We start from the raw sequence: 27,989 nt of genomic DNA on the forward strand, positions 1-27,989 counted from the left end.
AGACAAAGACAATAATTATTAGTTAGCCAAAAAAAAAAAAAAAAAAAAGTAATTCGAAATCCAACCACACTGTTGAGAATTTAAGTGCTTTTTAGTGACTTTACATTGTTTCAAGCCCACCAACCAAGAAATGTTGGACAACATAAATATGAGGAGAGCTGGTGCTATTACACAGAATGTAATCTTTACAGTAAGATGCACAGAGAAAGAATACAGTTTGGAATAACCCACACACGCAGACTTATAAACCCAGAGTTGGCTTTTTCAACACACACACACACACACACACACACACACACACACACACACACACACACAATAGGATGGAAGAATCCTTACAGTCAATAAAGTGGTGTTAAAATCAGTTTTCAGCCAAGGTCATGGCAATAGCAAGAAATACAGCAAATTTTACAATTATTGCATACAAACTGTATGTAAAACATCTAATTTTGGAAGTAAGTCCCATAATAGCACGCACACGCGCGCGCACACACCACACACACTAAGCAGATGTAATTATGTAAGTTTTAAGTAAGATGTTTTAGAACCGATTTAAAAGCAAAGTTGAAAATGAGAGAGCAGAGTTGAGAATGCAGCACAGTTTCTGATTGTCTGCAAAAGACAATTACGTGTGTGATGCCAAATGTTTTCCCTGTATAACTCAGAAAAGCATAATCTTATAATTTTAGAACATGTTCATCAGTTCCAGCAATCATTTTCATCCAAAAATACTTCTCAATGGGGAGTTTGTATTAAAAGATAATACTAAATACCTTTCGACTGAATACATGTGCTGCTGGGTGATCATCTAGGTAGCAAGCTATATCAAGCTACCTCGGCATGCTGTTAACTAAGGTGACATTCAACTCAAAGCTTTTTGATCGCCTTTAAAAGATATGAGCATCTCACTAGCTATTATGTATTTGATTCTTTTACCGAGTAATATTAAATCACACATTCACATTTTTCAAGGGGTCTAACAAACGCCCCTCTCTCCGCCTGATTAATGTGACGTTACATTCCTCTACATGTCTAGTATATGTGAAGAAATTGACAAATAAAGATGACTTGATATAAAAAATGTATAGGTACATAACTTGTGTTAATTAACTGTTGTTTCATCCATTTCTAGTTTCGTAAACCGTTTATTATTGCTTGATATGAGTTGGGGAAACATTTTTTACAACAGGTAACGTTACGAGTATCTACTGACCTGACTGACTCTAGTGTGACTCTTTAGCTTGCAGGACGTAACATACCGTTAAGTGTTCGTGACACTGCTCCACTTTCAAGCAATGTAAATAACAAACTAAAGTAAATTGAAATTGCAATGAGACTGTGCGGGTGACTGGTAAGTGTTTTAATGTGGTGGCAGGCTAAAATGATGACATGTCTTCAAGTTAGAAAGCTAACGTTTTGTGCAGCTTCTTCTATGTGCTGCTGTCCACTCAAGGATGTTAAGCTAGCACTGCTAATGCTAAAATAGCTAACGTTAGCTCAGCAAGGTCACTGTCAAAACGTCAAAATAAATGACAAGAAATACAACCAGATAAATGAAAAGAGGTGGTACAATTACCTGCCTGGTCCCCGTGTCCGGCAGCAGCAGCAGAAAGCTGACGCCGGGTCTGGGTCAACGAAGACCTCAGCAACATTTGAGAGAAGCGTCCGAGAGCCGCCATTTTCCTTTCTGAGAGGTGAACAGAGACCGGAAGAAATTTGCTGTGAGCTCAACAGTGACCGCCCACTTTTTTTCGGCTCTGTCTCCGGAAGTGTTTTTCCCCATTCATATCATTCGTTTTATTGACGTTTCGAAAATTGCTTATATAGAGTTTTAAGTCTGGAACCAAGTCAACCAGCTACGAGATGAATAATGAGCATAATTATTTGATTCAACGCAAAAAAACATTTTGAAAATGGCAAAAATAAAAGGCAAAGGTACAAGACCGTGTAACTTATATACTGTCTATGGGTCCATCAAGCGGCGAAACTGTCAACTACAGACACTCAGTAGGAACACCTGTGAGAAGCACTCAAGTTTGCTGTCATTCTGCCTATAGTAGCCTACTACTGGTTCGTCAGGAAAAATGATCACAACATCCCCATGAGGCAATGTAGTGTACGAATTTAAATGTAAGTGAAGATTAAATTGTAGCCACTGTTGTGTTTCATACAGTGGCCGAGACGGTTCAATACAAACACAAAAGCCACAACATAAATACATAAGCTACAACACAAACGCAAAGGACACAACACAAACGCAAAAGCCACAACACAAATACAAAAGCCACAACACAAACGCAAAAGCCACAACACAAACGCAAAAGCTACAACACAAACGCAAAAGCCACAACACAAACGCAAAAGCCACAACACAAACGCAAAAGCCACAACACAAACACAAAAGCCACAACACAAACGCAAAAGCTACAACACAAACGCAAAAGCCACAACACAAACGCAAAAGCTACAACACAAACGCAAAGGACACAAGACAAACACAAAAGCTACAACACAAACGCAAAGGACACAACACAAATACATAAACGACAACACAAACGCAAAGGACACAACACAAATACATAAACGACAACACAAACGCAAAGGACACAACACAAATACATAAACGACAACACAAACGCAAAGGACACAACACAAAAACATAAGCAACAACGGAAGTGAGTGACACTGACAACGGAAGTGATTGTGAGCGTTTCAGAAAGAGAGGTAACTTCATACTTCATAGATATAGAACAGTTGTGTTGTAGCTTTTGCGTTTGTGTTGTGGCTTTTGCGTTTGTGTTGTAGCTTTTGTATTTGTGTTGTAGCTTTTGCGTTTGTGTTGTGGCTTTTGTATTTGTGTTGAACCGTCTCGACCACCGCAGTTTCAGCAAATAAGATACGAGTGTCGCAGCAGCAGAAGTACAAGAAAAGATCACTTTTGAAAACATAAACAACAAAAAAACGAGCATTATGAACATGTACTTTATACCAAATGAAGCATGAAAAATTAAAATAAAAGGTAGCCTATACTAGATACACAAACATAAATAGTAAAGTTATTTAGAAAATAGTCATAACTGGGCGCCTGGGTAGCTTACACCTCCAAATATAGAGGTGTAGCCTACTCCTCGATGCGGCCGTGGATTTGACTCTGACCTGCGGCCCTTTGCTGCATGTCATTCCCCCTCTCTCTCTCTCCCCTTTTATGTCTTCAGCTTTCCTATAAAAATAAAGGCCCAACATAATCTAAAACAAAAGAAAAATAGTCACAAATAAAGTGAGGAGAGGAGACAAGGTAGTTGCAATAAATATGAATGCAAAAATGGCACTCGAGGGAATGAGATATGGTGGTGGTCAAAGTGTCTTGTGTCCTCAGACAGCAGTATAGTGTCTGAAGTGTGTGCTTTAATACAAGGCAGAGCAGTGCAAACACGTTTCTGTTTCTTACTCACAGACATACATAGTGGTAATTCAAATGTACAATGATAACGAGAAGGACGACAAGGGGGGGCATATCATAGTGGGGGATCTGGGTGTCCTCCCCCAGGGAAATTTTGAGCATCGAAGACTTCATTTCCTGCATTCTGACTCACTTTTATGCACCAATTTAGCCTATGCGAAGAAAAAACCCACAGATGACAATTCAAAATAATTAAAATTATAATGGAAAGTATGTTGCTACGTGCCACTGCACATTTTTAAGTGGGTATATGGAAATCCTGGAGCTTTCCTGGAGCTCCCCCCCCCCCCATAATTTCCTACATGTCAGGTAAACATCTAACACATCACAGGGAAAACAACCTATGACTTACAGTGTTTCATAATTGGACAGCAGATAATGATAAATAATAACTGAATAATTGTAGTCACATAATAAAAAAAAAAATTCTATCATTGATATTGAACATTGGAAGTGTTTCTCTTTAAAGGGGAGGACTTTGTGTGATCTCATGGTCAGAGTCCAACCAGAGAGATTCAGAGAGATTCTGATTCTTGATGACGGTAAGTGATAAATTGTTTTTGTAATGACTTTGCAATCGTTCTTTTCAACATTTATAGAAATAAACAACTGTGTAGAAATGTGCACCACTCACTGTGTCATGCAAGTACAAACAACATTATGAATTATACACTGAATAGTCGTTTATGTTTTTATATCATGATTTGAATTTTAGCAAAGCATTGGGTCAAATTATCTGTATATATATATATATATATATATATATATATATATATATATATATATATATATATATATATATATATATATATTTGAACATGTTTGTGTATTATACAGTATCTAATGGCAGAATTCTCTAATTCTGTATTTATTGAGCCGTTAATAGTTAACGTATTGGGCTTGAAAACAAACAAGGGAGATTTAGTTGACCTCTTATTTTCCGAGAATCTCAAAATGACATCAACCATAAGCTTTTCTACCAACTTTCAAATTACAACAATATAGCCTAGTTAGAAATATTAATTTATACTAACTGCATGCAAAAAAAAAAAAAAACTTTTCCAATACAATGTGCGGCTCTCTATTTCAGTAATGATGGCTCAGTATCACCGGTTTGCGCCATCTGATGACAGCTCTGTCCAGGAAGAGCACAAAGCGACTGCCCAAACGGGTAAAACATGTACACTTCATTTAATTTTGATTCAACCATTTCAGATGTGACTTTACACTTTAAAAGCTGTCTGTCAGTGTCTGCAGGTCTGAGGAGGATAGTGGTGTATGTCCTGTATGGAGTGCTGCTGCTGCTGCTGTTAATTCTGCTGATGGTCACTGGGATAAGATGTACGACTTTAAACTCCCCAATGAAGCTGATTTATGAATACAGCGTTCGGTGTTTGTCTTATCATATAACAATTGTTGTATCTCAAAGTCTCCCAGTTAAACAATGGAATCGCTGACGTCAAACTAAGCCTTGAAAGGATCAGCAATGGAGGGACAACTTCATCGTCCAGTTCAGGTCAGGAAATGGTTTCATGTTTGGATGTAATGATGTACAATCGATGCCCTCTGTGCTACTTTTGTTTAAGTTTGTGGTTTCCAAATTTCAGGCGCAACAACTATGCAGGAGGTCATCTTACAGAAACTTGTCCCAGTTCAAGGTAAACACTGAATCCTTTACATATCAATAAAATCAGAATTCAGTGTTTTTTTTGTTTGTTTGTTTTTTTCAAAAAACAGCTCTCTTGACTATCTTCATCAAACCAGGAACATGCAGGGAAGGATGGGTATCTTTCCAGAGGAGCTGCTACCTGCTATCCAGCACCACCTTGACCTGGAGCAAAGCAGAGGAGCGGTGCCAAACACACGGAGCACACCTGGTGGTTCTGAACAACGTGGAAGAACTGGTGAGCTTTGGTTTCCATGTATCTTAAGTGGAGCTGTCTTTTTGCTACTGTGAGGCTCCACTGAATGAATGTGCAAATACAGAGCTCTGATAAGCAGCACACATACACTGCATAATGTTTCTCAGAATCAACAAAGGCCTTAAATAACCTGTTGCCATTTTCTTTTCTAGGACTACATTTCAAAAGTAGTTGAAATCAGATATAACTATTGGATTGGACTTGTGGAGCGAGCACACGAGGGACACTGGAGCTGGGTGGATGGAACTGACTTCAATTCCACCCCAACGTAAGAGAAACAGAGTTATAAAAATGACAAAGCACAAAGAAAATGCTTGTTTTGATATGTTACACTATATCAGGGTTGCTGTTAAAATATACTGGCTGTTAAAAAGTGGCTGCTAGATTGGCTTTACTTACCAGAAAAAAAAACCAATAATAATCTTTTGAGTGGTTGGTAGATTTTGGAATCTGGACTATATGTAAGTTACGTATATATGTATATCTCTTCCTTCCTCTGTTTGCATTCAGTTTCTGGGATGAGGGTCAGCCTGACGACTGGGACTACAGAGAGAACGGAGAGGACTGTGGGCAGATTCACAGTTCTGTGACACGCAAACGCAAGATGTGGAATGATGCAGACTGCAACCTGTCGTATCCATACATCTGTGAAACCAAGGCGTGATGTGAGAGACGGTGAACATGCCCGAGCCACTGAACCCTCACCAAAATGACAGGCCTGATAGGTTGGAAAATAATGGCTCAAATTAAGACTGAAGGAAATGATGTTTTTGATATCAATTTATGAATTTTGAGAGTCACAAAAAGGGATAAAAGTTGCATATACAGTACGTGTGCGTGGCATTTGTTGGAGACAATAAAACAGTAACTATGAATACGACACTTGTTGATTTTGAATAAAGACATTCTTCTGCGTGTTTCTCTCTGAGTCCCTCGGCCTACTTGCAGCGTTCGCTGGGAAGGTTGGCGTTTCTTTCATTATAATCTGCCTTGGCGAAACACATGGCTGCTTTCCTGTCACACTCACAGATGAACCTCTCACAGGGGTTGTTGTCATCTAAATGAGAAAGACGGAGGAGAGCAGCAGCAGAGTGAGGGAGGTGAGGGAACAGGAGAAAGAAACAGAGAAGAGAAAACACCATTTTTTATCCATCATCGTTTTAAAAATTTCAGTAAAAGAATGTAACTTAAAGTGCTCATATTATGCTTTTTGGCTTTTTCCCTTACCTTTATTGTGTTATATATCTATTTTGTTTACAAAGTGAAAAAGCCCAAAGTCCACCCCAAAGGGACTTACCATCTTCCAGAGAAAACACTGTTCACAAACTGCTCCAAACAGCTCTATTGTAGTCCAGCCTTTACTTCCGTGACGAACGTGCGTCACCTTGTAACACACGTTATAATGCTCGCCTAGCTGCTAGCGTGGCACTCCCTCATACTCTGCTTCTGACTGGCTAGTAGCCCTTACCTTGGTACTGCGCATGTGTGACTCCCAACAAAGATAGAACAGAAGTGAGATGTCTCACTCTGTAGCTAAAACAGAGAGCTCAACACACAGGGTGAAAAGAGGAGCTGCAGCAATGTGCAGTACAACAAAACTATGGTGTTTTTTGAAAATGAAACCATGTAAACATATTCTGATATAACCTCTAAATACAATTATGAACCTGAAGATGAACATAATATGAGCTCTTTAATGTTGTCATTGTTGTAATGTCATTACTGAAAACTCTGAATTTAAGAGTCGCTTGTGTTTGGAAGCGTTGTTGATCACTCACCCAGGCAGGTGACGCTCTTGCTGGCCTTGTCACAGCTGTAGCTGTATAGTTCGGTGTAGGGGTTGTCAAAGATGGGCCAGCATTCGTCGTGCTGCATGGCATCACTGTAGCACTGGTCGTAGATCTGACAGCATCTGCATCACACACAAAGCACAAAGACGTCAGTCCACCTCCTCCCATCTATCAAGATGAAGGAAATCTCATACTTCATCATTTCTTGAGTTTGAGGAGATTTTTTAAATTAAGTAGGAATGTGACTGATTATTTACATTATAGATTACTTTGCGGATTCATTACTCAATTAATCGATTAATTGTTCAGTCTATAAAATGTCAAAGAATACTGAACGTGCCCAACGCAATTTTCTAGAGTCCAAGGTGACATGTTCAAATGTCTTGTTTGGTCCGAACAACATTCCCAAACCCAAAGATATTCAATTTACTATCACAGAAGATTAAAAAAGCAAATATTCACATTAAAGAAGCTGGATCCAGTGAATACACTTGTGTCGGTTGACTAGGTTTATTGATTAATCGACTATTTTTTTTTCCAGCTCTAAGGGTCATTTAATCCAAACACAGCGGTACCAGAGCTATTTTCTCCCTATGAAAACAACCCAATGTGTTTTAGTGATTTGAGCAGCACAAACTAAATTCCATGCACCTCCATTGTCCTAGTGAGTGACATCAGGAGTCCCAGAGGAACATATTTTGCACACAAAACTGAAACCTTCGCATTGCCACAACATCACTAGAGGTATGAGTCAGAACATGTGTTTGTTTTTATTGTGATTTGACCTTTTAAGTCGTATTGGGTTTGGGGACTTTCAGAACAGCACATACACCATCACGCACTGTTACCTGTCAAGCTCATCAACAGGTGTGCCAGAGCCTCCCAGGCCGCAGTAGCAGCCATAGTCAGCGTAGTCCAGTACGGGCCAGCTGTCAGGTACAGTGCAGAGGATCATCGCCCTGAACTGCCACACAGCTCTGTAACACAGCACTACGAGACACAATGGAGACATCTCAGTCAAAGCAAAACCAGCATCAGAGCAAAATGTCTCCGATGCTGATCAATCAGACATGCATAACTCTCAAAGTACTCACAGGCCGGGAGGCTGAGCACCAGGATAAGCAGGGAGTGAGTCAGACGCATCTTGCAGGTTCACAGGTGATGATGTGGAGAGGAAAGCTACAGACTTTTATGGACTCCTGGCATTGAGAGGTGGTTCTTCTTTTGGCCAATTGCCAAGAGCCACCCAATCTCTTACTCTATACATTACGCAACATGTATGTTTACACCTGTGTAGTACATATACACGTGGCAGCACGGTGCGGATTGGTTTGATTCCCAGTCCGGGCAGGACTTTCTGTGTGGAGTTTGCATGTTAGATAGCTAGATAGATAGCACTTTATTGTCCGTAGATCGGGAAATTTGTCTTGCTCTACAAGCTCCAACAATTACAACACAACAACCTAAAGACAAAAAGCTAAAAACATATAGGCATCAGAAAAAAGATAAATAAATAATTAATTAATATGAGGGGGGCCCTGCCCTGCAAGAGTGATCTTAAATAGCCATAAATATATAGATGAAAGTAGGGCTGGGCGATATGGACAAAATCAAATATCACAATATTTTTATACCTCGATATCGATACCGCAACAATATTGTTGTGTTGACTAGTGGTGCTTTAACAAAATATTTACACAATGAGATTTTTGATAAATAATCATCAGTAATGTGGATATAATGATTAAGTGGGTAAAGGCAAATAATAGAACAGTTACAACAGTCTGGTAAGTTCAGAAAATGACATCACTTCACTGTAATGCAGCCTTTAAAACCAGGAGAAGACACCACTTATGCCATATCACGATATTACGATATTCAAAATCTAAGACGGTATCTAGTCTCATATCACGATATCGATATAATATCGATATATTGCCCAGCTCTAGATGAAAGTGTGTGTGTGTGGGGACGACTATCACTTCTTTACCCTCCTGTGTTGATTCAGCAGAGATATTGACAGAGGAACAAATGAGTGTTTAGATTTGTTCTTTCTGCAGCCTGGGACGCAGTCTGTTCTCACCGTGTTTGCGTGGGTTTCCTCAGGTTGCTCAGGTTTCCTCCCACCATAAAGACATACATACTAGGTAACTCCTGCCATTGCCCTTACTGGCATTACAACTGGAGTTGGTCCTAATTAGTAAGGATGGGTAAAATGCAGAGAACAACTTTCACTGCACATTGTACCGTGTATGATTGTGTTCTATACAAACAGTATATATACACAGACATATACATGTATATATATATATATACACACAGACACATACTAATGCTTATTTGGTTCATTGTTTTTGGTCATGTTGGTCATGTAACATATACTGTTTTGTGTTACATAAGACACTTGATACAACTTGAGTAACGTGCAGTGGAAAGTCGTGGGAACTCTGCCACGTGCTCGCTATTTACACAGCTGTGAATTTAACTTCCATTTAAAGAAGGAAAAAGCAAACCCGAGTAAGGGCAGAGTAAACGGAAAGAAAAGACCAAATAGATCAGGGAATATTTTTGATTAGGAAACTAAAAGAACAAAGTAAAAAGATCAAAAGGAAATATATGTACTGTGAGCGGAGAATAAATGAGTTCTTGTCATGTTGTATTTCCTGCGGCTATCTGATCTCACAGACAGGAGGAAAGATGGATTACAGCCCGAGTTGTTTTTTATGTAGAACAAGGTGGTAACTAAAAACACATTTAACACCAACTATAACAGACCTTCAACAACTATATATTCTATTGAAATATTATTTATTCTTACAGCTTTTGTTAGAAGATTTGAAATATAATGAGCTGATCAACTATTAGATTTCCACTCAAGCCCTTACTGGAACAAGATTTTGAAAAGATGTGTTCCTAAATTGTCCATAAATGCATCTGACTCATTTATGATTGGACAGCTGATGTGCAGGGACATTTAGTACCCCCACAGGGCACGAGTGGAGGTTGTGGAACACACTGTAGTGTATGCTTGCTCATTAGAGGTGACACTGAAGACAGAATCAGTACAATGATAATGTGAAATAAAAGTGATTTTGTGAGAACAAAGGTTGAGCTGTCAACCTTGTGCTTGTTCGCTCTTGCTTTTGACTGCTTCTCCTTTTAAAAACAGAGACATAAAATGACAGGACTGACTGACCGCTGAAGATTAACATGTTTGATTTGGAAATTGTCACACTTGTAATTGAAGGTGTTAAATACATTACGAGGTGAACAAAATTCTCAAGTAGAAACTGTCAAGTAACCCCTGATTTAAAGCTCCCACCCCCTTGTCTCCTCCTCTCTTATCTCCAGTTTTCTCTCCTCACCTCCTGTCATATTAGAACAGCCTGTGCCAGAATTCAGACTTTTCGGACTGTAGCCATGAATCTGACAGCTCCTCTGCTGCTGCTGCTTCTCACGGGTAAGACTGAAAAAGCTGTCAACATGTATCTCTCCTTAAAATAACATATTGTAAACAGGTGCTGTTTGTGAAATGATCTTTGCTACTCTTTTTTTTTTTTTTTTTTAAATCAACCACTATCAATTTAGCATTTTTTATCAAGGATATTCCTTTTCTCCTGATTTGTTTATCACTCACATGTCTTTACCAGCTTGTGCGGCCAGTGGTGCGCTGCTGCCCAAGGCCTTATGGCAGTTTGGGCAGATGATCCCTTGCACCCAGCCTGGCGTTAACTCCCTAAAGTACAACAATTACGGCTGCTGGTGCGGTTTCGGGGGGAAAGGAAGCCCTCTGGATGAATTGGACATGTAGGAAACGAACATTGCCCAATTTTGTTTTCCAATTTTTTTGTTGTTGTTTTTTTAAACAAAAGAAACTTGGGAGTTTTCTCAAACAGGTACCTTTTCCCTCCTGTATTCGAATAGGTGCTGTAAAGTTCACGACAAATGCTATCAAGCAAGCAGAAAGGCTCCAGGGTGCACAGCTATCGCTGACCTTCCCTATGTTCTTGTTTATGACTTCACCTGTTCAAACCAACAAGTGACCTGCTCAGGTAAGACTGTGACCCCACTTAACTAGGATTGTACTCATTTAGACCAGGGCTGTCCTTTACTAGTTGATTAGTTGATTTAATGGACAGATCTGTAAAACGTAGTTTCTCCACAAAGGATCATGCAAAAGCACCAGGTTAAATCTTGTGTTTACCAGAGATGTGCTCATACATTTCTTGGACATAAATCACTTAGAATGAAAAAGCATAAAACATGACTAATGCACTAAAGAACTCTTAGTCGACTAAGACCAAAACGACCAATTAGTCCACTAACCGACTCAGAGGGGGCAGCCCGAGTTCAGACACTGTTGAGAAGTAAGCCAAAGACGTTTTTTAAATCCAGATTTTGTGTGGATGTGGCTGGTTAAAAGTACAGTATTGACAGTATTCAGTGAATAGCAGACTGTAGCTTTACTGCAAACAGAATAATTAAACAAGGCTGCATCTGTGGCACTGAGTGTACTGTACATACACAACAACTGTATTTAAACAGCTACATACATACATACATATATATATATATACACGGTATCTCACAAAAGTGAGTACACCCCTCACATTTTAGTAAATATTTCATTATATCTTTTAATGGGACAACACTGAAGAAATTACACTTTGCTACAATGTAAAGTATTAAGTGTACAGCTTGTATAACAGTGTAAATGTGCTGTCCCCTCAAAATAACTCAACACACAGCCATTAATGTCTAAACCACTGGCAACAAAAGTGAGTACACCCCTATGTTAAATTCCCATAGAGGCAGGCAGATTTTAATTTTTAAAGGCCAGTTATTTCATGGATCCAGGATACTATGCATCCTGATAAAGTTCCCTTCTCTAGGTATGGTGAAGGGTATGTGATGATGTGGGGCTATTTTAATTCCAAAGGCCAAGGGAACTTTATCAGGATGCATAGTATCCTGGATCCATGAAATAACTGGCCTTTAATAAAAATCTGCCTGCCTCTATGGGAATTTAACATAGGGGTGTACTCACTTTTGTTGCCAGTGGTTTAGACATTAATGGCTGTGTGTTGAGTTAATTTGAGGGGACAGCACATTTACACTGTTATACAAGCTGTACATGTAATACTTTACATTGTAGCAATGTGTAATTTCTTCAGTGTTGTCCCATTAAAAGATATAATGAAATATTTACTAAAATGTGAGGGGTGTACTCACTTTTGTGAGATACTGTATATATATTAATATATATATATATATATATATATATATATATATATATATATATATATATATATATATATATAGGAGCACATACACTACAAACAAATGCTACCCTAGCACTGCAGAGCATGTTTACACTTAACCTTAGTGATAGTGTGTGAGCGAGCTTCATGTTTTGTTATTATTGAGCAGCTATCTGTCAGTTCCCTGACTCTATTCTGTCTCCGTAGCGACCAACAATAAGTGCCAGGCTGCCGTGTGTGAGTGCGACCGGGTGGCGGCTCACTGCTTCGCTCAGTCCACATACAACCCTGAAAACAAGAACATCGATCCCAGAGTCCACTGTGTCAACTAAGTTATACAACCCACAAAAACACACACACACATACATGTGTGCGTTTCACTATCTTTGTGGGGACCCATCATTGACATAATGCATTTCCTAGCCCCTTACCCTAACCTTAACCATCACAACTAAATGCCTAACCTTAACCCTTACCCTAACCCTAACAATAACCTAATTGTAACCCTAATCCTAAAACCAAGTCTTAACCCTCAAACAGCCCTTTAAAGTTGTGGGGTCCAGCATTTTGGCCCCACAAAGCTGTCCGGACCCCACAAGTATACTGTATTCCCGGTTTTTGGACCCCATGAGTATAGTTAAACAAGAACACACACACACACACACACACACACACACACACTTTTTTGGGTACTTCTAACATATTTCTTTGACATTATTAATTTCTTTATAAATGTTTTTACACATAACCGGATGTAAAAGGAGTCTGATTTTGTACAAAGACATCAGTTTGAAATAAAACAGGCAAGTGAGATTCTCAGTGTGAAGCCTTTCAGTTGAATTCCAACCTCTGCGTGTCCTCGTGTCTGTTTGCTCACGTATGGAGAGTGTGTGAAGCAGAGGTTGCAGCTGTGCTTATTGTACCAATTCACCATTTAGTTTCTCACAATTCCAGGTCACTTGAAGATGTAAAGCAATACTCAAGGCTTTGGCTTTATAAAGTTCAGGCAGGTTTACACTTATGCATCACAGGTTTGGTCTCTCTATCAACTAGAAATCTGACACGTGGGTCAAGTGAGGTAAGAGTGAAAATAACAAAAACATCCATCTGTTGCTCTCGTGGAGTTTTTGGTTGATACTGACTTTTTTTTTTTTTTTTAAAGGAAGCTTTAGGTTGGAGTTATGGTTGGATCATAAATTGACAAACATTGTGCAGCAAGTTTAGCTTTAAAATATTTTTTAAATTTTAAAAAAATGTTGATGAAAATGATGCCTGGAAGATATTTAGGTGCAGTTTTAACAAAATCAGCAACAGCAGATGAATTATTAGCATTTCAAAATAAGAGGCAGGACAAAGGCTCTGTGGATTATATTGGCTTGTAGAGAAGAGTGGTCACGTACTTCTTTTTGTATCGGTGCGTGGCACTGAGAACCATCACCCCATCCTAAAAGACAAATGACAAGAAGAGTATAAGGATACAAATGAGGTTTCTTGCTGAACTTCAAGCATTTCAAGCAGAAATGGTTTGACTTTTTTTTTCGAGATTTTACAGTTTTTCTTGATTGCTTTGACCTGCTTAAGGAATCTGGGATCCGCTCGGTTTTCATCATCACTGTCTCAGCAGAGTAGAAGACACCTCTTTCAAATGTGTTAACCCTTTCTCATTGGATTGACACATTTTCGACAAAATACAAAATACAGCACTCAGTGCGAATCAGTGCACCATTGCTTGTTATTGTAGCCCATTACTGTACGTAGCTTTCATGCCAGTGCCATTTGTTGTCAAATTTCCCTTCTTGCAAAGAACTGGATCCAGAATTAGAAATGCTTTGATGCACAGTTTATTGATTCCATTGATTCTTATTTTCAAACTGTGGCTGAAAACTGAAATACTGTAAATATTACACAAAATACATGTAAACCAAAATAAAATATATTAGAGTATAAGAAATTAAGAAAATAAAAATAAAATCTCTTACAGTAAAGTATAAACATCTATTACTGTAGAGTATAAGAAATAGCCACTATTGATACTCAGTCTCTTCTGTCTTGATGATGGGGCCACACGGCCATGATTGATAACGTGATCAATAACAGTTGCCCGAATTTCATCAGAAACCTGAGCCCTTCCAACTACACCTTCACCTCGCACTCGGACTCCTCTTCCTCGGACCCCTCTACCTCTTCTTCTCACTCTCATCTGCCTTTGACCTCTTCCATCCATGTTGGCAAAGAACAACACAGACGCTGCACCTTTAAGGCCTGCAGACTGATTGCTAATTGAAGATTTGTGTGAAAAAAAATGGAGTATGGACTGCTTGAATGACATCTGTGTTAACTGTTCTGCAAAAGGGTGGGGAAAATGTGTCAATCCAATGAGAAAGGGTTAACACATTCGCAAGAGGTGTCTTCTGCTCTGCTGAGACAGTGATGATGAAAACCGAGTGGATCCCAGTTTCTTTAAGCAGGTCAAAGCAATCAAGAAAAACTGTAACACCGATGTCATTCAAGCAGTCCAAACTCTGTTGTTTTAGCTATGGTAACCAAACAGAAACCATCTGTTCCTAACTATTAGAAACTACCTACATCAGTATGAAATCACTGAAGCACCTGTTAGACACTCCTTCACACAAATCTTCAATTAGCAATCAGTCTGCAGGGTTAGGCCGTGTGGCCCCATCGTCAAGACAGAAGAGACTGAGTATCAATAGTGTCTATTTCTTATACTCTACAGTAATAGATGTTTATACTTTACTGTAATAGATTTTATTTTTCTTTACATGTATTTTGTGTAATATTTACAGTATTTCAGTTTTCAGCCACAGTTTGAAAATCAATGGAATTAATAAAATTTGCATCAAAGCATTTCTGATTCTGGATCCAATTCTTTGCAAGAAGGCAAATTTGACAACAAATGGCACTGGCATGAAAGCTACGTACAGTAATGGGCTACAATGACAAGCAGTGGTGCACTGATTCGCACTGAGTGCTGTATTTTGTATTTTGTTGTCCACTGTGTAATGGTTGATTGGAAGAGCTCATACACTTGTTTGCAAGTTGTGTTATTTGAAGGCAAAATTAGCTTTTGTTGCATATTTTAAATGTTTTGGCACGGTTAGAGCCTTTTGCAAACAAAATGTGTCATTTTGACCACGAGTGCCACTGTTTCGGCCTGTGTGTTAACTGTTTTGAAAATGTAGAGTTTGAGTTGACTGCTGCATCAAAGCAATCAAGAAAAACTGTAATAGGAAAATTGTTAAAAGTATTGCGAAGATTGGCAATAGGAATGTACACTACAGAATTAACACTGTTGATAATGATAGAAGTAGGAAAATAATAATTTGCTTCACGACAGAAAATAAGAGAAAGTCATTCGATTTTAACTTTTTAGATTCGAGACACAGAAATTAAAGCTCACAATCACTGAAGATTTATGTCCTTTCAAAACAGATATCCGCTGTCCAACATTTTGTGCATGTTGTATGCATGACATGCAGCACATGATGCCCCTTTATGGTGACCAATGGCAGGTATACATCTCCCATCAATTTGATTCAAATCCTTTTGGTGTTGTCCAAGATATTTTGTCTCACAGATAGAGGTAGTTGATCCATCATTTCCCCCTGGTTACACTGTGAGGGACAGCAATAACAAAAGCACATATGTGACAGGAGGATGGGTTACCTTGATGGAGAGGGCGTACAGGTGATTGAGCATCACATGGTTGGGCTCTGGAAGCAACGTCGGGTCACACTGATGAGGATTCACAGAGAGGATGAATTGGACTACATTGCATGTAACAGGTTTGTAGAGTGCTGTGCACCATGGAGACGAGCATGTACAGTTTTATCCTTTTTTTAACATCGAGGCCAGGGGACTACAGATGGAAAATCTAATAGTGCGTTCTATTTGTACTCGGAAGTCGGATTTCCGAGCTCTGAACTCGGACAACCAAAGTACACAGAACTAAAAAAAATTTAAAAAATCCAACACGGCTGCTCCGTACATCAGTTGTGAAAGCTGTAGTAACATACATTATATAACAGTATAATAAGCACTTCCGTCTTATTTGTGTCTCAATAAATCAGTTGTACACAGCGCTGTCCATCTTCTATCTGTGGACATGTTGTTGCGCTGTTAGTATGCACAAAAAACTACGTAATGTGTTGTTATAAACTGGCATTGCTAACAATGGCTAACCTGGCTAGAGCTAACGAAAACGATAAAAATCCGACATGTAAATGGCACGCATTGAACTCGGGTGTGACGTCATTCCCAGCTCCGGCTACTGAGTTCCGAGGTTAATGGAACGCACAATGATTCTGGCATTTTTAACCCATGTAAAATCAAGCGTTTTTATTCATTTGCACTGTCCCCTACTTAAATAAACTGAATTGAATGTATTAGCATGGAGCCTGTACTTACAGAGATCCCTGTGTCCTTGTTGAGCAGCACTTGCAGCAGGTGGGGAGGTAAGATGGGAGGGTGTTTGATCTTGTCTTCTGGCTTGATCACATATGCTTCCTGTAGATAGGGGCCGGGAGGGGAACTGGACAGGTCTGGAAAAGAATCAGCACCCAACACTTTTTTAAATACAGCTCTACATCAAAAGAATACGCTGTAAAGAATCATTCAAGGTCCACGTAATAGCAAATGTCACTGATTTATACAATGTATTTGAAAAGTAATCAGACATTGTTTGAAAATCGTATAGTTAACTTAAACGCGCAATATGTCATTTTCTGCTGCTACAAGTCTCTTGAAGTGCCCATATTATGAAAAAAATCACTTTTTCTGGGATTTGGGGTGTTCTTTTGTGTCTCTGGTGCTTCCACACACATACAAACTTTGAAAAAAATCCATCCATGCTGTTTAGAGTGAGATACAGTTTCTGAATGTGTCCTGCCTTCAGTCTCTGGGTGAGCTGTTCAAAATCGGCACAGCTTGTGACGTCACAAGCCGAAACGAGCAGGCTAACCGCAACCATTAGCTCGTAGCGTTAGCATGCTAACGCTAGCATGCTACCTCGTTCTCAATAGCAAAGCACTGCTACAACACACACAAGTTCACCATAGTCTACAAAAGAACTACTTACATGTGCGCCCTCATTTAGAAGTCTCCCAGCTAATCCTGCCTTGTAACTGACCAAAGTTGTAGAAACAGCCTTTCTTTTACTGTCTATGGAGCTAGCTAGCTGACATGATCTACATCTGAGCTACTGCACATGTGCAAGTGCAATCAAAGATAGTACAGAAGAAGAAGAAGAAAAGAGGTCTCACTCTGTAGCTAAAACAGAGACCAGCTGAAAAGAGGATCTGCAGCAGTGAGAGAGAGCAGTGCAGTACAACAAAAATATGGTGTTTTTTGAAAATTAAACCATGTAAACCTATTCTGGTACAACCTTAAAATACAATATGAACCTGAAAATGAGCATAATATGGCTGCTTTAATCAAAACAATGACAAAAGACGCAGTTTGGTGACTTTAAAGCGTGATTTATGCTTCTGTGTTAAATCTAGGCCGTGGCTACGTTCGCAGGTACGCGTAGATACGGACCCTACGCCGTAGCCTGACATGCACCTCTCAAAAAATGGAACTACACGTCGCGGCGACGCACATCGCTCGGCCGTGGCTTGGTACCGTTGCATTCCCCCCCCCCGACTCATTTCCTGGTTCTCCTTCTTCATCAACAACATCGCTCCCAAGCTAATCACCGTCACTCTCTCACTCGCTCTACCACACACTCCCCACGCACACACACATGCCGGCCATGCTATTCTCTTAAAGAGATCGGCACGCACACCAGCGCACGAGTATAAACTTCAGGCCACTTACGTAGGCTACGGCGAAAGCTCTGCGTGAAGCCTCCGGAGGACGATAAATCACGCCTAAGAGATATGGTGGGATCATGGGAGTTGTTGTCTTCACCACCATTGTCGTCATTGCAGCCAGCTTCTCCCGGTTAGGATTCCGTCAGTGTTCATCGTTCAGGAGGTTTTTATGGAGAGATAAATTATCCACAGAGGTCTCGTCCTCTCCAAAACAAACCGACCAGGCGATTAAAACAGGTAGAAATTCTGAATAAAGCAGTTTCACGTTAAAGATCAGTGTAGCCGATGCTTCGAGGCGAACACGTGACGTCCTGAAAGGGGCCGCGACCAGAGCTGCCGCTAATGTTTGCTCAGCTTGTTTCTCTGATAACTTAAGATCCAGACGTCTGATGACTAAAATCCTTCACCTGATTAAAACATCTAGTGAAAAATGAGCAAGATCTAAAAAGTGTATTGTAAAAATAAGTGTCTTAAACTGGATAAAAAGTCAATTTATGACTCTAGCAGAAAAGGCAGGCGTGCAAAAAGGGGACATGACGCCATTGACAGGCGACAAAAAGTAACGAAACAGACTGTTACCTTGAATAAAATGACAGATTTATCTGGCTTCGAACATTGTTGGAAACGTGGGATAAAGTACACAACGCAACAAAATATATACCATATAGGTCTAACTTGATTATATGCATTGACTTGACTGCACCAGTTTAACTGTCACATAAGTCATTTGTTCTAATATGACGTATTTGAAGCATTTAAAACACTTATAATACTGATAAAACACTGTAATAATATCTGGCCAGTCTGAAAGTAGTTATCAATGAATCAATATGGGCGCCAGTACCTGACATATCTGCAGAATCCTCAGAGTCGATCCTGAGGGCATCAAAGACTTCAAAGTCACTTGACTTTACCTGGATGACATTATTAACTGTGCCAGTTTTAGACGTCATCACAGCCTGGCAGAGAGTGTAAACAGAAATTTGATAAGGACACCTGTGAGTGTAGAGTAGGCTTTTGTACCAACATGGAAAAAGTTATGTTATTATATATTACATAAAAAGGCTTCCACTCACCCCAGTAGGATCCAAGGTCCACTGACCGTCTACACAGAACTTGTACTGGTGCTCTCCCTCTGGCAGGTCCACGATAGCCACAAAGTTTTTCTGACTGGGTTTAAAAGGACAATCATCATTGTGTTACATTTCCATCAGTACATAGAGAAACAGATGTACAGTCTTGGTACGCGTTCTGCACGAGTCAAACTACCTTTTGTTGAGAGGGATCTTGGTGGCCCAGTTGTTAAAAGAGCCGGACACAAAGACTTCTTTGGCGGCCCCCGGCCACCTGAACATAGTCGGTCTGGCCTGCGTTGAACTTTTGCTATCACTCTCCAGGTCCTGCTGCCAGGCCAGAAATTCCTGTATTTCCTGCGGAGCCTGGACAGCATGATGTCAATGTATTATGTTAATGAGAGCCCCTTCAGCCTCTGCCTCTGTGCCACAACACCTCCTGAGTGAACGGCCGGCTGAGAGGGAGCTGAACATGCAGGCGACTGGTTAGTGTGTTTGATGCTTGAAACATCTACAGTAGGTTTTCTTTGCAAACTCTTTGCTTTACGCTTCGTTTTGTGCGTCCTCCTCATAGAGCTCACGAGAACAGACATAACACACACAAGCTTCGTGGACATTTTCACATTTTGTTCCTGCCTGGAGTTTTTAGGTAAGTTGGGTAAATCCAAATCATAAATATGTTCCCAATATAAGTGATAGATCAGATCAACAGCTTATGAAGTACATGAGATGTATAAAATGGATGACTTTGCCTGCACATACAGGATGTATGGCCTCGTCTACATCTATGACACATATTTTGCACATCCTATATGCTGTAATTTTGTTAATAATCTCACAACCCTTTAAAAAAAGAATGCAATTAATTTCTTTACCATCATATACCATGTGAATTTTTTTTTTTGTTATGTATTATTTTTATTGCGAGGAATTAAAATCACATTATCCTCTTTATAACACTGATCATGTTTGCTCTCTTGTTTGTCCTACAGGTTAGATTTTCTGGACGACACACTGTATAAGAAGGCAATGCCCACTAGCGCTCTCAAATTTCAGATGACAGAGCTTCTTACCAGCACTTGAATGCACCATTTTCAAATAATGTCATTGTTTGGGAATAGTTAGTCTCTCCCATAGCATACTCCCATATTTAACACACGGTATTATTTCAGGTTTATGGGGCTATTGGTGTTGTAAAAGCTATTAACTTTTCAATGTGAGGGATTTCCTATCTCATGCAAATCAATCTAAAAACATACTTAAAATGATGGCATTAGTCACATGCAATTCATAAATAATGTGGAAAAACATGCAGAACACTACTGTGGTCCTTCATCGTATTGAGTCCAATGTAATGGTATAGCGCAAAATGTGGGACTAAGGGAGTTATTACAAGGCTATCTGATTTCACAACGTACAGTCAACGGTATACACTCGTTATTATACCTTTGTATCTTCTCTCTGGAAAAGGTCTGCGTCCTCGGTGCTGTCTAGCAGGATGTTGGGACGTGCCTCTTTCCCTCCTTGTTGTCCATCTCTGTAGGACCTGTCCCTCTGCCCATCGCTGGATCTGTCACTGCTGCTGTTCCCCATCTGACATCAAACACTGCAACACATACACACATCCAGATCAAGTCAGCTTCAGGGCCCCTGCATGACCTCGAGGGGCCCTTCTGTCAAATAAATAACTCCATGGGAAATGAGTTAACAATAGCCAGCAGTGTGAGAATGCTATATACCCACCGAATTCTTCCCAGGTGATCGGTTTGTCCTTTCAAACGGAGGTCTCTGCTCTCATGTACATCTGGTTGGTGTTTTCTGTTGTTTTTTTCCGTGTCCTGGAACTGCAGAAGTTTCCCTCTCGAACTAAAAACACTGACGTTAACGTTAACGTTAGCATGAGGCGGAGCAGTGCTCACCGTCCCGCGGCCCGCACTAATAACAAAGGAGCACTCGGTGCTCTTTCTTTTTCCTTTTTTTTCCTACCACTAGCTAGTTCTTCTTCTAGTCTCCAGAGGTCTGTTGTACTTTGTGTGTTTTCGCCATTTAGTGGAGACTTTTGTGTGTACGTGCGCTTGTGTTTGTGTGTATTTAGTGAATAAAACCCACCTCTTCCGCCTCTTGCCCTCGAGCTCAGGGAGAGTTAAAGTTTAACCCAATTGTCGCCAACTCTTTTGTAGTAACGTTAGCGGACCATTTAGAAGGTATTAGACCCTACTTATGATTTCAAAAACAGATATCCGAGTTGTAGTTATTAAATAAGAACACAGCTGTCAGTAAATTGGGTGATTTTTCAACAAATAGGCCCCGTTACATTACAGCCTTCCACTGACGTTACGAAACAGGCAGATAAGAGAAATACTAAACGCTAGTTGTGTGAACAAGAGATAGCTAGGCTAAAGCAATCAGTTTTTTTTCTAAAGGAATAAAAGGGAAAAAGATTAAACTAAACACATGAACACACACGTAATAATATCTCTGAAAATATGATATCAAATTGATTTGAAGCAGTGCTTCCCAAACTGGGGGTCGCGGCGCCCCAAAGGGTCACACAGTAAACCAAATCAACAAGGTAGAAAAAGCAGGAAAAATTGCTTTACAAAATTGTATAGATCGATTTTTTTTAGATGTGCATTACTTCATAATATGACATCTTAGGGCCTCTGAAAATGATTCAAATATTTACCTTAAGGCTAATTTTTGGTTATCACATTCTGTCAGAATAACAATAAAACAAATAATAGCCTACCCTACATGTTGACCACAGCAAAATGTGTTTTAGGTCTTTAAAAATGTAGCCTGCCTTTTAAATTAAAAAAAGGTCTAGTATACATTTTACAAGTAAAGGTATTTTGGCTTACAGATGTGATTTTTATAAATGTATTTTTGCATGGCATAGTGAGAGGTCTGTAAAGCAGACAGCTACAGTCAGTATAGCTTTTCAAGATTTCTGCTGCTCAGCAGGAGAGTGTCATTATCATTCTGTAAGACCTTCTCATGGCTATCCTGTTTCATGTAGTTCACATGACTAAAACCTGTAACTGTACACACACACACACACGCAATAAAAACAGAGATTCAGCAGTCTTTCAGGCTGAAATACTGCTGACTCTCTGCTGAAATTTTCAGCGTTAGCAAAAATCCCCCCCTTTTCCTTCTCTCAGGGTTGGAGAGTAGAGCTACAGTACCTGCAATCTCTGTTTCAGTCACTGATTATTATCACTAATAATAACAATGGTACTGGATGACCTTTTTACATCCATTGCATCCAAATGTACAAGTACATTTCAAGTTGGAAAAAAAACTCTTATTCCACAGTCTGACATCTATCTATCTATCTATCTATCTATCTATCTATCTATCGATCTATACCTAGAGATTGGCATATGTCTTGTTTCTTCAAACTTCAATCATCCAATCCACCAAACACCAAACGAGTCAATGGCAGAATAAGCTGTTTGGCATTGGCAGAGAAGATTTGGCAAATGTTTCATGGGCATACTCAGCGCTGCTGCTCATCCCACAAATGCATGTTACTTACAAATGGGGCACCATTTGTAAGGGAACTAAACAGGCTTTCCAATGGTATAAGATGTATTGCCAAAAAGTATTGTTACCACAGAGAAATAATCTACCAAACACAAATTTCCTTACTTTTTGTGCTAAGTTTATACGTAATAGTGTATTCTTTCGGTATCGGCATAAAGAGGATGTTTTCACTGAGTGAAGAATTTAAATACAAGACTCAATGTTTTTTATGGCTGCACCATTACTTAAAATGAATATAATCTAGATGTTTTGTGAATCATTTTACTAATAACCCAAAATGACATATTTGGAAATAAAAATAAAAACCTGGGAGCTACATTTTTAAATAAAGTTCTCGAACAATATTTGGCTGCACAGTGCAAACTTGTAGTAACCTTTGCTGTGAGGACAAACTCACTGAGAGAAGAACGCTGTGTCCTGTTTACATGAATCACACATTTAACCATGGCTGCATTTTCATGTGTGTAAAAGGCTCTGTCTGCCAACAATGTTGGCAGCTCTAAAAGAAACTTTTTCTGTCCATCCATACGTCCATTTTCTGCCACTTCTGGGTCCAGATCACAGTCCCAGTCCCAGCTACTTCCTCTGGCCCTACCTGGGGGATCACGAGATGTTCTCAGGTCAAATATGTAATCCCTGCAAAGTTTTTTGCTTTACACTCCAACTACTGGTAACAACCTCACAATCCGTATTTCTGCAGCACATCCAATGGGACAGATCAAAGGGTATGGTCATAATAAGCCTTCTCTAAGTTCACAAAACACATGTAGATTGGATGTGCAGACTCATGACCCCACCTGTATCCATGCAAGAGTAAACACCAAATGGTCCGCGGTGATGGACAAGGCTTCCCTTATGTCCTCCAGCTCGGCCTCCTCCACAGAACATTGTCTGCTCAGATTCTTTGTACCCAGCCGTCCCCCAAAATGCAAGAAAAGTTCACCTGGTGAAAGTTGATGATTTGGCAGGCAGGGTTTTCTGTTTGACATTTCCACTTTATCCTCACAACATTTTTTTTTGGGGGGGGTCTCTACTGTACCCATCCAGCTCACTAGCAGGTGGAGATCAGTTGACAGTCTGCTTCTTCCTTGCTTCCTTCTTTCCTTCCTTCCTTCCTTCCTTCCTTCCATATGTGTCCAAGACACATGGCTGCAGTCCGACAGTGCAAACACAAAGTTGATCATCAGTCTTTGGGCAAAAGTGTTCTGGTAGCCTACCATACATTTATGAGAAAACAGAAGGAAAAGGTGGATCAGACACTTTTAGTGCAGATCCTTCATGGTCACGGGGATGAACAAACCCTCCACATTAAGATGTTGGTGATTCAACTTTTATTTCCTCTGCAATTACTGTACTGGATCACTGCTCAGCCTGAAGATTATATGCTGTTATTTTTAGCCTTGTAACAGTGTTAATATTACATATCAGAGTACACGATCCCTCAGACTCATTAAAAAGCAACAGGTGTCAAAGATGGGTGAGCTGAGGCCAGTTGGTCCACAACTATTGGGCGGTATTTCACCATTTTGTTGCTGTATCATACTGTTTGTTGCTTCTTAATAATATATATTGGGATTGTAATCCATCGATGCCCTCAGAAATATGAATTGTGTCATTGTTAGAGATAAATATTTTGGTCAGCTCAAATTATAAAATCTGCATTTCTGAACTAGTTTTCATTAAAACCCAGGAAATATAAGCATGTGTCATTCATATCTAATCGAATGAAACCGCTTTTTTAATCATTTTTACCAGACATTGTTTTGTTTTGTGTAAAATGTTTTATTTTACATTTTACAGTAAAGCAGAGCAATATTTCAATGTGTCAGCGTTAGATCACAATTTATCAGGAATCAGTTATCAATAGTTACAATAAACAATAAGATATAATGGAAATGTAAAACAGTCCGTTATAGGCCTAATTACAGAAAAGCCCCATGTTTCATTAGTGGGAGTACTGGTATGCATAATCAGTGGTGGAAGAAGTATTCAGATCCTTTACTTAAGTTAAAGTACTAATACCACATTGTAAAAATACTCTGTTACAAGTAAAAGTCCTACATTGAAAATGTTAGCCTACTTAAAGGTGCTGTAGGTAGGATTGCGAAGAGCCAGGACTTAGCCAAAAAATTTGAACATCAACTTCTTAGTCCCTCCACCCTTTCTGCTAAAGCCCAAAACGGTCTCCTAAGCCCCTCCCCCCACAAGGGAGAATGAATGCATGTGTATGAGTAGTGATTGATACGCAGTTAGACACCCCCCCTGGCCTTGATTGGTGCATCTGAACAGGGAGCTGTGGATTTTTGCAAATCGCACTACAGGCTGTAGGTGGTGCCAGAGGAGCCGTATTATTATTTTTTTTAAATTACCTGCTTCATGTAGTTCTACTCGAATATAGGGTCAGTTTCAGCAAATATGACAGAAAGTTAGTTTTATGGGGCGACCTCTACCTCAACCAGTAAGAGTGTGGTAAGAGCGAATCCGACCTGCGGCCCTTTGCTGCGTGTCATCGGCCATCTCTCTCCCACCTTTCCTGTCTATCCACTGTCACTCTGAAATAAAGGGAAAAAGCCCCCAAAAATAATCTTAAAAAAAGAAAGTTAGTTTTATAAGTCTTACCTACTGCACCTTTAAGTAAAAGTATGTAAGTATCATCAGGAAAATGTACTTAAAGTATTAAAAGTAAAAGTACTTAATGCATTTCAGCTGGACTTGTAGGCCGTTATATTGTTGTGTAGTTAAATTTATAATAAAACATCATATTTTATACACTACATGTGTTAGGTGTGCAAAAATCTTCATTTGTAAAATAACTAAAGCTGTCAGATTAATGTAGTGTAGTAAAAAGTACATTATTTCTCTCTGAAATTTAGTGGAGTAGAAGTAGAAAGTGGAGAGAAAAAAAAGACTCAAGTAAAGTACGAGTACCTCAAATATAGTACTTAAGTACAGTACTTGAGTAAATGTACTTAGTTACATTCCACTGTGTCCACCATAATCATTCTTCATACTTTGCAATTACGAAAACTGTAAAAAGTTTTAGCCTATTACGATATCATTCACACAATACAGCTGAAACTGAGATGTATTCAGCAATGCAGTGAGACTCCTGCAGAGCTGTGGATGACAGAAGCCAGGCAGAGCTGATCTCTCCATCACCTCTTCTCCACTTCCACCTCCTCTTCCTCATCAAGAGGTCACACCACATGCTGTGGAGGAAACAATATACTCAAAATCTCTCTATTACTTCTGTTACTTCTTGCCCCATATATCTGCTGCACTCATACCGTGGTAAAGTGCACAGCGGTGTACGCAGTGACGATCGCAACGCCAATGACAAAAGAAACAATCCCCAGGTGGAGAGCTTTCCGACCCAGCCGCTTGGAGCCTTCATAATCCTCTTCGTCATAGCTCTTTTGGGCCTGTTGGATGAATGAAAGGGAAATGGACGGGCGTGTACTGTGACGAATGAACACCTTCTGTGTCAACAAGGAGCAATCAGCCCTATAGTAGCATGTAACACATGACCTAGGCATGTGTCTTGAATCTGTGCTGAACATTTAAGGAGGAAATGACTCCCTGCCTCGCTTTGCATCTAAATTTGTCTCCCTGCACCTGCCTTTCTCGTAATCCCTAATTCATATTTGTGTTGACGCCAATGTCCCTAGCAATGAGAAACAGTGGATTGCTGTGCCTATGCCTCATCTTGTTACTCACAGCTTCAGAGATGCAACAGCTGCTGTTGGCACGTTGACTCAATAAAACTCTGCCTCCCCTCAGACAGCTCAAAGACTTGACACAGACCTAAATGCGTTTACTCCTCCTATCTAACGCTTAAACTTCATGGCAAATGAGGAATGTTTACCAGATATTTTCCTCTCATTGAAACGCAGATGGGGTACATTCGTTGTGTGGAATATTACATTATAGTTATAAACATGGTTTGACACTTGGATAGTCCATAAACTGGAAGTATATTTGATCTGAGCACACATCAAAGTATTAAGTGTTAATTAAGTGGACGGGCAACTCAGAGAAGTGGAGAGGCTATTTCTGTATCTCATCAGATTAAAAAAAGTACAACTAGAAGTGATTTGTAGCATTGCATAACATGTTTACTGCTTGATAAATATACAGACAAGCCACACATGGCAATTTGTTTTGTACACTTACACCCTATTTTGTTTATATATTTGTATTTTTCACTGCTGCTTAGTGTAACTAGTGTTACTTAGAGGGCTGGTATCTTTATAAGCCTTTTCATTATAACCATCATCAGATACTGTCCGTGGTGTTTTTTCCTCCAACCATTGGTATTCTCTGCTCTAATCTACGTATCCATATGACGTGATGCTGAATGATCTTTATGCACTGCCTCTAGATAACTGAACCTCATTAAAACATCACTTAAAAGTATGATTATGCTGTAACCATTTATACATAGCCAAAGCATGTTCAGAAACTGAGCATTGTGTAACTCACCAGCACAGAGAAAACCAGCGCCACAATATTGATGGGCCATGCAGGGCAGAAACAGGTGAACATGGTGAGACAGAGATAGTTCCTCAGAGGGGGAATCTCCTGAGCCTCCCTGTATTTCAGGTGGTCGGCGCTCCCGTCCAGCGAGGATTTGGTGTTCATGACCGGCTACCGTCCAACCCCCCCCCACCCACCACCACCACCTGCCCACCGAGACAGTCAAAGCAGAGAGGCGAGGCACAGGGCTGAGACACTGGGAGAGAGGAGGTGGAGGCGAGGGAGGGGAGGCAGTGGAGCAGTGATGATGGAAGAGAGAAATCAGCCAGCAGAGAGAGAGATGACAGGGACTCAGAGGCAGGCTGCTGCTGAGAGGTCTGAGCACACTCGAGACTCAGGCCAGACTGAGAGTCAGTGCTGCTCTTACTTAGAAACAGTGACAGGAAGAGGAAGGGGAACAAAATTAGAAGACGGAAAGACAATATGTATTAATGAATGTAGAACACAGTTAGTATTTGTCACAAATAAGTAGTATTTTAATAGAAAATGCAATTCAGGCCTCATATTTCTGTTGATTTAGTACAAAATGTGTGGTAATTTAGTACAACTTTAGTACAATTAGAGAAT

At 39.8% G+C, this 27,989-nt stretch overlaps 6 protein-coding genes across 9 annotated transcripts in view; 2 read left to right on the plus strand and 4 right to left on the minus strand.

The window, feature by feature from the left end:
- LOC116050607 (cytochrome c oxidase subunit 6A, mitochondrial) overlaps positions 1-1,737 on the minus strand; it is a 2,288-nt gene extending 551 nt beyond the window's left edge. Inside the window, exon 1 of the mRNA XM_031300819.2 lies at positions 1,577-1,737. Coding sequence (XP_031156679.1) covers positions 1,577-1,679 — 103 coding nt within the window. The 5' untranslated portion in view covers positions 1,680-1,737. The remainder of the gene's footprint in view (positions 1-1,576) is intronic.
- A 2,198-nt stretch (positions 1,738-3,935) lies between these two features.
- Positions 3,936-6,257, plus strand: asgrl1 (asialoglycoprotein receptor-like 1). Of its 3 annotated transcripts, none has more exons than XM_031300804.2 (8): positions 3,936-4,002; positions 4,551-4,631; positions 4,709-4,801; positions 4,890-4,994; positions 5,068-5,118; positions 5,225-5,364; positions 5,535-5,650; positions 5,893-6,257. In XM_031300804.2, exons 1-8 carry the CDS (start codon positions 3,951-3,953, stop codon positions 6,044-6,046), a joined length of 792 nt encoding a protein of 263 aa, XP_031156664.1. In that variant the 5' UTR covers positions 3,936-3,950; the 3' UTR covers positions 6,047-6,257. The 3 variants fall into 3 exon arrangements, with proteins under 3 accessions (XP_031156664.1, XP_031156668.1, XP_031156665.1); XM_031300808.2 differs by having other exon boundaries at positions 4,890-4,976; XM_031300805.2 differs by having other exon boundaries at positions 4,718-4,801.
- pla2g1b (phospholipase A2, group IB (pancreas)) lies at positions 6,148-8,827 on the minus strand. Its single transcript, XM_031300818.2, has 4 exons — positions 8,267-8,827; positions 8,021-8,162; positions 7,161-7,294; positions 6,148-6,439 (listed from the first exon to the last, which is right to left on the minus strand). Exons 1-4 carry the CDS (start codon positions 8,313-8,315, stop codon positions 6,321-6,323), a joined length of 444 nt encoding a protein of 147 aa, XP_031156678.1. The 5' UTR covers positions 8,316-8,827; the 3' UTR covers positions 6,148-6,320.
- A 1,537-nt stretch (positions 8,828-10,364) lies between these two features.
- Positions 10,365-12,875, plus strand: LOC116050605 (phospholipase A2, minor isoenzyme-like). Its single transcript, XM_031300817.2, has 4 exons — positions 10,365-10,632; positions 10,823-10,979; positions 11,097-11,224; positions 12,641-12,875. Exons 1-4 carry the CDS (start codon positions 10,593-10,595, stop codon positions 12,763-12,765), a joined length of 450 nt encoding a protein of 149 aa, XP_031156677.1. The 5' UTR covers positions 10,365-10,592; the 3' UTR covers positions 12,766-12,875.
- Positions 12,876-13,388: 513 nt separating this feature from the next.
- Positions 13,389-21,696, minus strand: prkab1b (protein kinase, AMP-activated, beta 1 non-catalytic subunit, b). 2 transcript variants are annotated; one of them, XM_035998220.1, is made up of 8 exons: positions 21,447-21,696; positions 20,784-20,943; positions 19,534-19,703; positions 19,341-19,434; positions 19,109-19,223; positions 16,859-16,992; positions 16,118-16,186; positions 13,389-13,877 (listed from the first exon to the last, which is right to left on the minus strand). In XM_035998220.1, exons 2-8 carry the CDS (start codon positions 20,928-20,930, stop codon positions 13,800-13,802), a joined length of 807 nt encoding a protein of 268 aa, XP_035854113.1. In that variant the 5' UTR covers positions 20,931-20,943; positions 21,447-21,696; the 3' UTR covers positions 13,389-13,799. The 2 variants fall into 2 exon arrangements, with proteins under 2 accessions (XP_035854113.1, XP_031156663.1); XM_031300803.2 differs by lacking the exon at positions 21,447-21,696 and adding an exon at positions 21,081-21,440.
- A 4,296-nt stretch (positions 21,697-25,992) lies between these two features.
- LOC116050608 (transmembrane protein 233) lies at positions 25,993-27,779 on the minus strand. The gene is made up of 3 exons (XM_031300820.2): positions 27,369-27,779; positions 26,174-26,308; positions 25,993-26,095 (listed from the first exon to the last, which is right to left on the minus strand). The coding sequence occupies exons 1-3, from the start codon at positions 27,525-27,527 to the stop codon at positions 26,084-26,086; spliced, it is 306 nt and encodes a 101-aa protein (XP_031156680.1). The 5' UTR covers positions 27,528-27,779; the 3' UTR covers positions 25,993-26,083.
- Positions 27,780-27,989: the final 210 nt, after the last annotated feature.

The sequence above is a fragment of the Sander lucioperca genome, chromosome 2 (assembly GCF_008315115.2).
Source record: "Sander lucioperca isolate FBNREF2018 chromosome 2, SLUC_FBN_1.2, whole genome shotgun sequence".
Classification (NCBI taxonomy): domain Eukaryota; kingdom Metazoa; phylum Chordata; class Actinopteri; order Perciformes; family Percidae; genus Sander; species Sander lucioperca.

Excerpts from the sequence above, each read along its gene's own strand:
- asgrl1 (XM_031300804.2), top strand. The coding sequence starts at position 3,951 with ATGGTCAGAGTCCAACCAGAGAGATTCAGAGAGATTCTGATTCTTGAT. Across the intron at positions 4,802-4,889 it reads GATGGTCACTGGGATAAGAT|TCTCCCAGTTAAACAATGGA; the intron begins GTACGACTTTAA and ends TGTATCTCAAAG. Across the intron at positions 5,119-5,224 it reads GAAACTTGTCCCAGTTCAAG|GAACATGCAGGGAAGGATGG; the intron begins GTAAACACTGAA and ends TCATCAAACCAG.
- prkab1b (XM_035998220.1), bottom strand. The coding sequence starts at position 20,930 with ATGGGGAACAGCAGCAGTGACAGATCCAGCGATGGGCAGAGGGACAGG. Across the intron at positions 16,993-19,108 it reads GGATTCTGCAGATATGTCAG|ACCTGTCCAGTTCCCCTCCC; the intron begins GTACTGGCGCCC and ends ATTCTTTTCCAG. Across the intron at positions 13,878-16,117 it reads TGTACGCCCTCTCCATCAAG|GATGGGGTGATGGTTCTCAG; the intron begins GTAACCCATCCT and ends TTTGTCTTTTAG.
- LOC116050605 (XM_031300817.2), top strand. The coding sequence starts at position 10,593 with ATGAATCTGACAGCTCCTCTGCTGCTGCTGCTTCTCACGG. Across the intron at positions 10,980-11,096 it reads CCTCTGGATGAATTGGACAT|GTGCTGTAAAGTTCACGACA; the intron begins GTAGGAAACGAA and ends GTATTCGAATAG. Across the intron at positions 11,225-12,640 it reads CCAACAAGTGACCTGCTCAG|CGACCAACAATAAGTGCCAG; the intron begins GTAAGACTGTGA and ends CTGTCTCCGTAG.
- LOC116050608 (XM_031300820.2), bottom strand. The coding sequence starts at position 27,527 with ATGAACACCAAATCCTCGCTGGACGGGAGCGCCGACCACCTGAAATAC. Across the intron at positions 26,309-27,368 it reads CGCTGGTTTTCTCTGTGCTG|GCCCAAAAGAGCTATGACGA; the intron begins GTGAGTTACACA and ends TTCATCCAACAG.
- pla2g1b (XM_031300818.2), bottom strand. The coding sequence starts at position 8,315 with ATGCGTCTGACTCACTCCCTGCTTATCCTGGTGCTCAGCCTCCCGGCC. Across the intron at positions 8,163-8,266 it reads GGTGCTCAGCCTCCCGGCCT|TGCTGTGTTACAGAGCTGTG; the intron begins GTGAGTACTTTG and ends TGTGTCTCGTAG. Across the intron at positions 6,440-7,160 it reads CAAGAGCGTCACCTGCCTGG|ATGACAACAACCCCTGTGAG; the intron begins GTGAGTGATCAA and ends TTTCTCATTTAG.